We start from the raw sequence: 10560 nt of genomic DNA on the forward strand, positions 1-10560 counted from the left end.
TTGATTATAATAATAAGAGAATGTTGTCTGTCTATCTGTGTTGGCCCTGCGATGAGGTGGGGACTTGTCCAGGGTGTACCCCGCCTTCCGCCCGAATGCAGCTGAGATAGGCTCCAGCACCCCCCGCGACCCCGAAAGGGACAAGCGGTAGAAAATGGATGGATGGATGGAGATTGAACTTGTTATTTAGTCAGGTTTGGGACAGGTGGGCTGCTGGTGTAGCCACAGTGTGCACGTCTGATGTTGCTCACATGGGCTCCACTGAATGCTCAGGGAGTTTTTGCGTTTGCTCACACACATGAAAAATCAGAGGGAACATTGCTTTGGACACAAAAATAAATTCCTGTTCTGACTTTGCTGTGTGTTCTCAGACTGCGGGATGAATTGTCACAAGCTGTGCAAAGACCAGGTGGCTTTTGAGTGCAAGAAGAACACTAAAGTGAACAATAACGCCACTGACAGTCCCACGCCTTGCTCCACAAATGTGACCACGGGAACATCTGAGGGTGGGTCCGTGCATCCACACTCATCCCTATTTCTCTAATCATACATATTGTACAGTGACCACCATATAGATATCTTTAAAATGGGAAGCACATACAATCAAATAAGCATTTCACAAAAAATATGCCTAAAAAAATTAAATTGAACTTCATTTCTCTCTTCAATATCCATAACTGGAAACACTTGCTGTTATTTTTGCTTGAAACAGATTTGGTTCCTTAAACTTAATTCCAACTGGACCCTGCAATCCTCAGACTAGGCAGTAAAACCATATAATTGCTCACAGCATTTAAGCAAGGTAATGTATGGTAATAGGGTTAAAATGAAATGCTATCAAATAAACATGTATTACACTGATTTATAATGTGATAATTAAGACAAACAGAAAAGTACTCAATACAGTAAAACAGTATTGTAATTTACAATAATATTAAGCCTTTTAAAATTAATACACTTAAGGAAGTTGGGTATCAAATGGCTGTCGTACCTAAAGTCTGATAGAGCAGTGGTCCCCAACCTTTTTTGCACCACGGACCGGTTTAATGTAGGAATTATTTTCAGGGAGCGGCTTTCCACGTGTGCCAGATAAATACAGCAAAAATAAGTGAATGAAAAATACAACTGACTATAACGCTGAGTTAGTGTTTCTTTGCAATGAGATGCAGATGGAAATCAGCCATTGGCTACAATCTATCACATTTATATGTTGATTAATGTGCATTGTCACAAAGTTATAACAAACATAACAACTTCCTATGAGGAGTTTTATTGTACATCTATAAACACACTTGTTGGTGTGTCTAGTGGGACAGGCCAAAGTTAAGTAGGAGAAAATACAGTCTTTTATAAATTATTTCATGTTTCTCTGCGGCCCGGTAGCAAATGCCTCACGGACCGGTACCGGTCCCCGGACTGGTGGTTGGGGGCCACTGTGATATAGGACACTTTTAAAGGCACAACAAAATGTATGGATCATTTTAATATTTTAATAATTCCCTCTCTTTTTCTTCAAGTGAAAGTCTGCACACAATGACAATCAATTGTCCATTTTCCAAACAGCTAAAAAAACCTGTGCAACCACCAGTCAATCACAAGGCTGTCGGTTGAAAACAAACACTCAAATTGTCACCTTAAGCTAGGGGTGCGCAAACTGCGAAGTCTTTAGTACGCCCCACAAGACATCACAAGTTTAGCGAGAGAATTGGCCTGCGGTGTGTTTTGGCTAAATTTAGTCTCCTGTGAATGATATTAGAAAGATTTTGCTACCCTTTTATGTACAGAGATGGCATCGATGGTCAATGACCACACATTTAATTTACAAGTGACTAGAGCACAGCATCAATTGATATGATCCAATCCAAACAACTTTTCCACACTCATGGTATAAATGAACTATAACCAATAATAAAGTCAACACCCAGTCACACATAACACACTTCCTGCTGTGGACATTATAAAACATGTACCGGTATATATAATTTAAAATGACACATATATAAATCCATTACAGTGCATGATGGTGATATGTGAAACACTCTCCATACTTTCCCATGTTTGCCGCATTTTAGCTGCTTGATCTTTCTGATTGATTACAAAACTTTAAGGAGGTCGTCAGAGAAAGAAACAATGTAGGACTCAAGCTTTCACATACGCTGAAGTATAAACGATAAACCATTGAATATTAATATTACATTGTCATCAGGGTCTGATGTGGGGACGGGCTGAGGGTTGTTAAAGTTGAAGTAGTTGAAGTTATGTGTTGTCAAATTGTGGAACATGGGGGTTGAAAAGGATAACACTAAAATAAGAAAAGGCCATATCCATTCAGTTCTTATGTTGTCACGGTGTAGTGTGTGTATGCACGCACAACAGTGTCTTCTCCCGACTGAATGTAACTTCGTAGAAGAGTAAACTTTGTTTAATTTGTTATTAGTTTGTGAACCTTTTAGACAGCAGTTTGTGTGTGATTTTTTTGTGTGTGTGTTGTTGTGTGTTTGCACTTGCGAGGGGGAGCGTGCCAGTTTTACATTAACTGCCAATTAATCTATCTAATCAATTGATGTATTTTCTAATAAATAGTCACAGAGTTCAATAAATAAGCTGCTTTGAACATTTGTCCATGTACCAGGGTGTCCAAACATGGCCAACATTAGTGTTGTCCATTCCGTTGTGGTCGCACTCACGAAACAACGATGTCCATTTTGATTTTTAAAAGTTAAGTCAGAGTAGCATTATGGTGCTTTTATCTTCACCTCAATGAATGCGAGTGTCTCAATGAAGCCATCAGAACAGATTAGATTTTTCTGGAAGTTACTTTAATAATTTGTTTATGTGTTGTGTACACCGCATCCAAACTTCAAGTGCAATAAAATGTTCTCCTCCTTGGGTCGCTGAACTTATTCCAGCCTCAGAAGCGCATAAGATTAAAAGTACTTAAGTTGATGGGAAAATACGCGCAAGGCAGATTTGACAGGGAATGCCTACATTTAAGGTTGCTACACCAAAGAACACATTTTGGATGACGGCAAGGGGAGAAAATCCGTACAATTGCGCAGCTTTTTTCCACTTAGGAACATAGGAGAATAAGGCTCTTGATGAACGGGTCTGTTGGAAATGGCAAAGTATCGTATATATTAATACGTTTTTCCACACAATTGTTTTAACATTTTCAAATGTATTCATTTTCAGTACAGGCCTATGTAGTGTTCTAAAGTTTTGGATTGTTGCTACATTTTGTACCATTTCCAGTCAGTAGATAGCCAATCATTCAATAGGAATTCACCTCGAAACCTAAATTTCATCTGAAAAATAGATCATGCAAGCAGATTGTTAATGTATGCTAGGCCAGCTACCATGATTTGTCTTATTAGATTCACTTGTGTCTTATGTCCAGGTTCAGACGAATGTCCTTTCCAGTACTTGTCTGATGACAGCAAAGAGTGGAGTCCGGACTCTCCAGTCACCTCACATTTGGGGATAAACAGGGTCCACAGCGCCACCCAGACAGAGGGTCCACCGCTGTCCCCTGAAGCCACTTGGCCTCATCCGTCCCTTCTTGTCCTGGCGCCCCCAACTTCGCCGACATGTCCCAGCCCACTGCTCCAGAGGAAACAGCGACACTGTGCCAAGTGGGAGAACCGAGCTTCTCTTATGCAGAAGCCCAGAGAGCCCGAAGAAGAATACAATCAACCAGTCAGCGAAACCCTTCAATCAGTGAGTGTCGCGTCACTCCCAGTACTTGAACGCACCACAAACATGATCACAATCGTTTCCATGTGTCTTTGTCAGGAGAACCAGAGGCTCCAGAAAGCCAACGAGACACTACACAGGAAGTTAAATAAGGCAGAGCAAGAGGTGGAGGTGTTAAAGACGCTGCTGAAGAGGCACACGCTTCATCCTGTGGAAGAAGACGACGACGACTCCTAGATAGATCAAGTAGTGTGTACATATCATGAGATATCCACCTGGCAGTCCAGATTGAATAAACAGTACAGTGCAACCTCCAAATTTAAACACTCCAATTTGGACCTACATTTTTCTTAAATGTAAAACAAAACTATCTTTGAGCATGACTTCATGTGACATGCCAACAAAGCTTTTGAACTTTTTCATTGGCTTTTTTGTGATGCCATTACAGAAGGCTACCCGTGATGACAGAGAGCTTATAGTAAAGTAGTAAAGTATCCGGCTGCTAAACAATTAGACATTTATTTAACATTGTTATTATTATATATTATTCATTTTCTTTATATGTTACAGGAAACAGTGTTGTGTTGGCCAGAAACAGTAGTTTTATTCATTTACTGTATGTTTTAAAGTGGATAACTTGTTTTTTTACACTTGTAGTTATAGTAAGAATGTTAAAAATGTTACTTAAAACATCACCTGTACAGTTAATACAGTTTTTTAAAATCTATTTTATTTATTTTTTTGACAAAATGACAAAGTCAACCAGCAACCTTTGTAGGTTCCACTGTACTGTAAGACGTTGATAAACATGAAACTGAATGCATACACCAGTTAAGGTATTTAGAAACTTACAAGGATGTTTACCAGTAAAAACACCGATTCAGCATGATAAGCAAATAAGAAGATTGTATGATGCCCATGGAACATGTGTATTATTGTAATTATAGTCATTTAGAATGGCGCCTAATGATAATTTTTGCATCCTTTCCATGTTCATTGTCTGAAACACTACAGAGTTCAACACACATTTTTGTACATTGGTCCGTACTGGTCAATGTTGTTGTTTTTTGCTTATGAGCAGCTTATTGAGCAGTCTTTTGTGTCAATGCTCTACAGTGTGAGAGTAGGTGGTGGCGTCCTCGGCATCTTTTTGGTCAGTATTGTGAGCTTGTTGAAAGTAAATGCTGGGAACTGAGTAAGAAAGCTTGTGTCACTGTGTTTTGTCACCAGGGGGCAGCAGAGTGTTATAGCGGTCCTCATAGAATAGAATTGAATGACTAGAACCAAAAAGTATACCTTTTTATGTCATTATACACTTGAACAATGAGCCTGAAGCTGCTCCTTTTGGAGTGTAAAGAGACCTATGGATTATTTACAGCTAGATACATGTTAAAATGAAAAAAAAAAAAAAAAAAAAAAAAAATATATATATATATATATATATATATATATATATATATATATATATATATATATATATATATATATATATATATATATATATATATATATACTGATATATTAATCTTTCAAATACTGTGGTTATACTGGTTATTTACCATTTACAGAACGTGCCAACTTCACTGGTTTTGGGTTTTATATATTACAGCACATCCTATACACTAAAGGCTTGCATTGAGACTGTTTTTTCTTGGAGCCGTGATGACTTGTTGAGAAAAGAGGATTGCCTGTGAGGCGTATATGCAGCACCCCCTCAAGTGTAGCACTGGTGACAGCTCATTTAGTTCTGTTTGAATGGGAATCTAGTAAATAACTCTGAATGCAGCGGGTTCCATAGACACTAATGGTGAATAATTTCCAATATGATGGCTGGCTGGCTGGCTGGAAGGAGGCATGGAGATCTTTAAAAACGTTTAAAAAAGACTGTTTTACCAAGCCAGAGATGGGAATTTAGTGGTCTCATTGATGAATCAATCAGGTGAGAATCAATACATACAACATGATCCATTGTGGTAAGGTGTAGCCTGAAGGACACAGTGAACCATGGGGCTAAATGATACTGCATTATGCAACTTATCACGCTTAAAAGTGTGCCTTTAGCAATGGACTGATAATTTATCATCCAGATGTCAGTGTACATTGGGGAATTGGGCTGTTGTAAGATAGCAATAAGTTAAGCCAGTCTAATCAATATGCTCTGAAAGTAATTGGGTAAAAATGAGAGGAAAATACTGTATATCCCCTTATGCACAAAAGAGCGTGACAAAAGTGTCTTCTACACGCTTTTAACACAAAAAAACAACACTGCCTGAGGATGCTGCAAAACTACACTGTCTTGATTATGAAGCGTAAGTTCATTAGCTTCTTAATATCAGTCGAAAGGAGCCGCTTGGGAGAACAGCAGAGGAAACAAAGAAGAGTTAAAAATGAGGATTCTGTGAAGCCATCCAAATGTTCTAATTAACCTTGTTGTTGAGGTCAGGTGCACATGTCAGAGGACAGCTCATGGCGGAGGAAAGTTATGACTTCAATTATGGACTTTTAAAAGCAAAATGTTACATTTCCCATCCTGCAGCTTATGCAAGTGTGATTACGTCACTGATCACATATACAAGTGTAACGATTTGGCATCTTCACAGTTAAATATGTACCTTGGTATTAAGGCTGTGATCCGGTAAGGGAATAGAATGCAAAACATAAAACAGCCTACAGTAGATTTTGTACCTGATTTTTTTTTTCTTTTCAAGATGGCACCACTGTAGTGGCTGCTGGTCGCAGGAGCTCTGTGCTCTTGTGTGTCCTCCTTTGTGTTATTCATGTTTCCCCCTTGTTTTGTGTTCTGGGCCCTTTTGGGACTGCTCAACAAGAGGTGGCTCTTTCTTGCCTTTTGCGCTTCTTTTTGTTGCCTTTTTGGGAGTATTTTGGCCATGGACATGTTTGCACCAGAGACCAGCTGCTGGCTCTCAGCCACACCAGTCCACCTGGAGAGACCGGAGGAGATGTGGCGGAAGCAAGCGTTGAGCATCGGATGGACAAGCTTCATGGAGCCCTGGCTAAATGAGCACTAATCGGAAACTTTGTTCCCCTGGACTGATTTTGCCTCATCCCTGCGAACCCGACATTGGCCGAGAGCTTGTGGGCAGCCTAGGGCGCAGTCGGCTCTCTTGTTTGCTTGTTGGGTCTGTTCCCGTCTCTGGCCGTGTTGCATCTTACAACGCGCAGACAATTAATTTATTATGTTTGTCTTCATATGTATGCAGAATACTGTATATGCTGACTATCAGAACACCGACAAATATAGGAGACACAAATATAATCACTCACAATGTGATTTATCATGCTTATCATCCACTTTTCTGTCTTGCCTCTGGTGAGGTCGGTCGCATTTTTTTCTCCTCTCGTCTTTTCCTGGCTTGCTCTCTATTGTCTTGTCTTGTCTAAACTTTTTTGAAGCCTCTTTCTTTGCACTGTCCTCCAAATCTAAACATCGGACATGGAATTGATTAGCTGGACTCTCGACTCTATTGGCACACTCTTTCGACGAGGAAAAGAGGTTCTGGGGAGCCTGGCTGCCCTGATGGAACCATTGCTGCGGGGTACGTGAGAGATTCCTGGGACAAATGGAGAATCATGTGCCTCTCAGTCCTTTCCATCGAGGACGTGGAAGACATCTACCTATTTAGAAACATGATCGCGGGGCACCTGCTGATTGGGCTGGGCATTGCTCTGGTGTATCGTTAAATTCATAAGACGATGGCAGCCACTCAAGGCTGTTCGTCGCAATGGAAGGATTGGGCTGGGCTGTTGGATCACAGTCTGGGGCGATTTCTGAACTGAATCGCAAGATGGATCACATCATGGAGAAGCTTGCTGTAAAGGAAGGATTGGATATGAGGGTCAGCATGGACGTATAGAACAGGCAAGCCATTGTAATGCCTGCTCGAGAAAAAACAAAAAATCCTTATCTACGATTTGACTCCCCCAAATGGCCTTGAGACAAGAACAGGCTGTTCTGAAATCATCCCCTGAGGAATTTCAAAGATGGACGCTTTTGACTTCCCTTCCTCCTCAACGACACCTGGGAGTCGAATCGAATGCTTGCATTGCATGCAGAACGACTCTGGGCTCATGAACACTACTTCACTTCACCCAAAGACTATGGGCATATATACAAACACACTCCCCACCCCCACCCAACGCCTTCACCACCGCATAATTCCTCTTTGGGGTTATGGACGGCTGAGTAACACTTTATAGCAGCAGGCCGCCCTCCAGGGCCCCAAATCCCCCCCTTCTGTTGCGAGTTGTTGTGATTATATGTAACATGTTTATGTGTGCTATGCTAAATGAGGTTTTTTCCCTTGGACTCAGTCTGGACCCCCTCCCGAGGGTCCAGCCTTTGACTGATATTTTATACTCTGTCCCCCTTTCCCAATATCACCTTTTTCCACCTTTTTCAAGGTGCGCCGTAAGTGGCTGATCCGTTGGCGGTCCCGCCTTGTCTCCCTGTAACGTATGTCTGTCTTAGTGGGACTGTGCCGAAAATGTAATTTCAGTTCTTATGTGTCTTGTACATGTTAAAGAATGGACAATAATAAAGCATCCTCCTTATAACTGTTCTGCGGCCGCTGTGTGATTTATTTGTAAAACAGAATGATTCAATGCAATTATATTTAGTGTAGGAACGATTTGATTTTATGGTTAATATTTGTTGATGGATAAATACATTTTTACGCCACAAAAGAACATTAGCATTCCTTCATGTGCATACGCTCTTCCTCATTTTAGAGAATACATAGTTAGGACCTTGTCACCAAACGCTCAGACTAGATCTGACCAAGCTAGGTCGATGAGCATGAACTGAAAACAACTGCTCGCATGAGAGGCCAAACGTCTAAGACAACTGATCAGTTGAATGCCGTGAGACTAACAATAACCTGATAAATAAAAACATCCACAGGCACATTCATCTTCAAATAATAAAAAAGCACATTCTATGTATATGATGTGCCTCCAGTATTTTCTAATTTTTAAAACCATAAATCCCCAAATATGTTCAATTGTAAAAAGGCAAACACATGTCAAATATATTTATTTACCACAAGTCAAGGCAGTGTCGTTAGACGCCGACGGGTTCTAGCCAATGGCTTGACTGCGGGGCGGGAATTACGGGACAAGGATGGGAAATGATGTGTGTTGTGGAGTTAAAACAGGAATAGGAAAGATAGGAAAAGAGCAAGACGCGACAATTAAGCCCTTTGAGTTGAGTTTGAGTTTATTTCAAACATGCAAGCATACAACATGATACATCACAATTTCCAGTTTCTCTTTTCAACATGTTCGAAAAGGAGTAGGAAGAAGCAGAGCTTATTTTATCCTACCCCTTTTCTTTTACATAACAGTTGCTAAAATGTTTGTTCACTTCCTGTTCTCAATTTATTCACAATATACTCCATAAGTAATCACAATAAAAATAAATAAATAAATAAATAATAACTGGTGAAGTAAGTTATATTCATATGATGAGATAAGTAAGATTATTTTGAGAATGAAAGAATGGATGGATGAAATACATTCAGAATGTTTATCATGGTTCTTCTTCTTTGTACTTTGTAAACACTTTAAGTTTGAAGAGTTTCTTGAAGTGGATCATATTAGTACATTGTTTGATTGCATTGTTTAATCCATTCCATAATTTAATTCCACATACAGATACACTGAAGGTCTTAAGTGTTGTACATGCATACAAATGTTTTAAATTACATTTTTCTCTAAGATTATATGTCTCCTCTTTTTTAGAGAAGAATTGTTGTATATTCTTGGGTAGCAGGTTATAGTTTGCTTTGTGTATAATTTTAGCTGTTTGCAAATTCACTATGTCGTGGAATTTCAGTATTTTTGATTCAATAAATAAAGGGTTTGTATGTTCTTTATATCCAACATTAAGTATTATTCTAACTGATCTTTTTTGTAACACCATTAATGAATTAAGTGTACTTCTGTAATTATTTCCCCATATTTCTACACAATAACTCAGATATGGTAACACTAGCGAGCAGTAGAGAATATGAAGTGATTTTTGGTCTAGAACATGTTTTGCTTTATTCATTATTGACGTGTTTCTTGCTACTTTATGTTGCATATTTTTTACATGAGATTTCAAGTTCAATTTATCATCAATCATTATACCTAGAAATTTGGTTTCGTTTAGTCTTTCAATTTCTATTCCGTCTATTTGTATTTGTGTTTGACTTTCTCTTCTGCTGTTACCAAATAGCATTATTTTAGTTTTACTGAGATTCAAAGATAGTCTGTTTTTGTCAAACCATCTTTTTAATTTGTTCATTTCTTCTGTTATTATTTGTATTAGCTTCTGTGTGTTCTCTCCTGAACAAAACGCAGTGTCATCCGCAAATAATACTAACTTGAAATATTTTGTAACTTTACAAATGTCATTTATATAGAGATTGAATCATTTTTGTCCTAGTATTGATCCCTGAGGTACACCACAGGATATATTTAGCGTTGTAGATGTGTGTTCGCCTAGCTTCACGTATTGTTTCATGTTCATTAAATAACTTTTATCCAGTTTAAGACTAACCCTCTGATGCCATATTGTTCTAGTTTTTTGATTAAAATATTGTGATTAATTGTGTCAAATGCTTTAGTTAGATCCACAAACACTGCTGCCGCACATTTTTGACTATCTATTGCATTGGTAATTTCTTCTGTAATTTCAATTAAAGCCATTGAAGTTGAAACATTAGCTCTGTATCGATATTGGTTCTCTTCGAGTATTCTATTTTTGTTTGTGAAACTCTCTAATCTGTTATTGAACAGTTTTTCAATGATTTTAGAAAATTGTGGAAGTAAAGAAACAGGTTTATAATTTGTAAATTGATGTTT

General features: G+C 38.8%; 1 protein-coding gene across 2 annotated transcripts in view; it reads left to right on the forward strand.

Annotated features, from left to right (window-relative positions):
• The window catches only part of LOC133611817 (RAS guanyl-releasing protein 1-like), a 79444-nt gene extending 74548 nt beyond the window's left edge, over positions 1-4896 (forward strand). For both annotated transcript variants that reach the window (XM_061968963.1, XM_061968964.2), the window contains exons 15-17: positions 372-506; positions 3398-3717; positions 3793-4896. In XM_061968963.1, coding sequence (XP_061824947.1) covers positions 372-506; positions 3398-3717; positions 3793-3930 — 593 coding nt within the window. In that variant the 3' untranslated portion in view covers positions 3931-4896. The remainder of the gene's footprint in view (positions 1-371; positions 507-3397; positions 3718-3792) is intronic.
• Positions 4897-10560: the final 5664 nt, after the last annotated feature.

Source organism: Nerophis lumbriciformis, linkage group LG08, assembly GCF_033978685.3.
Source record: "Nerophis lumbriciformis linkage group LG08, RoL_Nlum_v2.1, whole genome shotgun sequence".
Lineage (NCBI taxonomy): Eukaryota > Metazoa > Chordata > Actinopteri > Syngnathiformes > Syngnathidae > Nerophis > Nerophis lumbriciformis.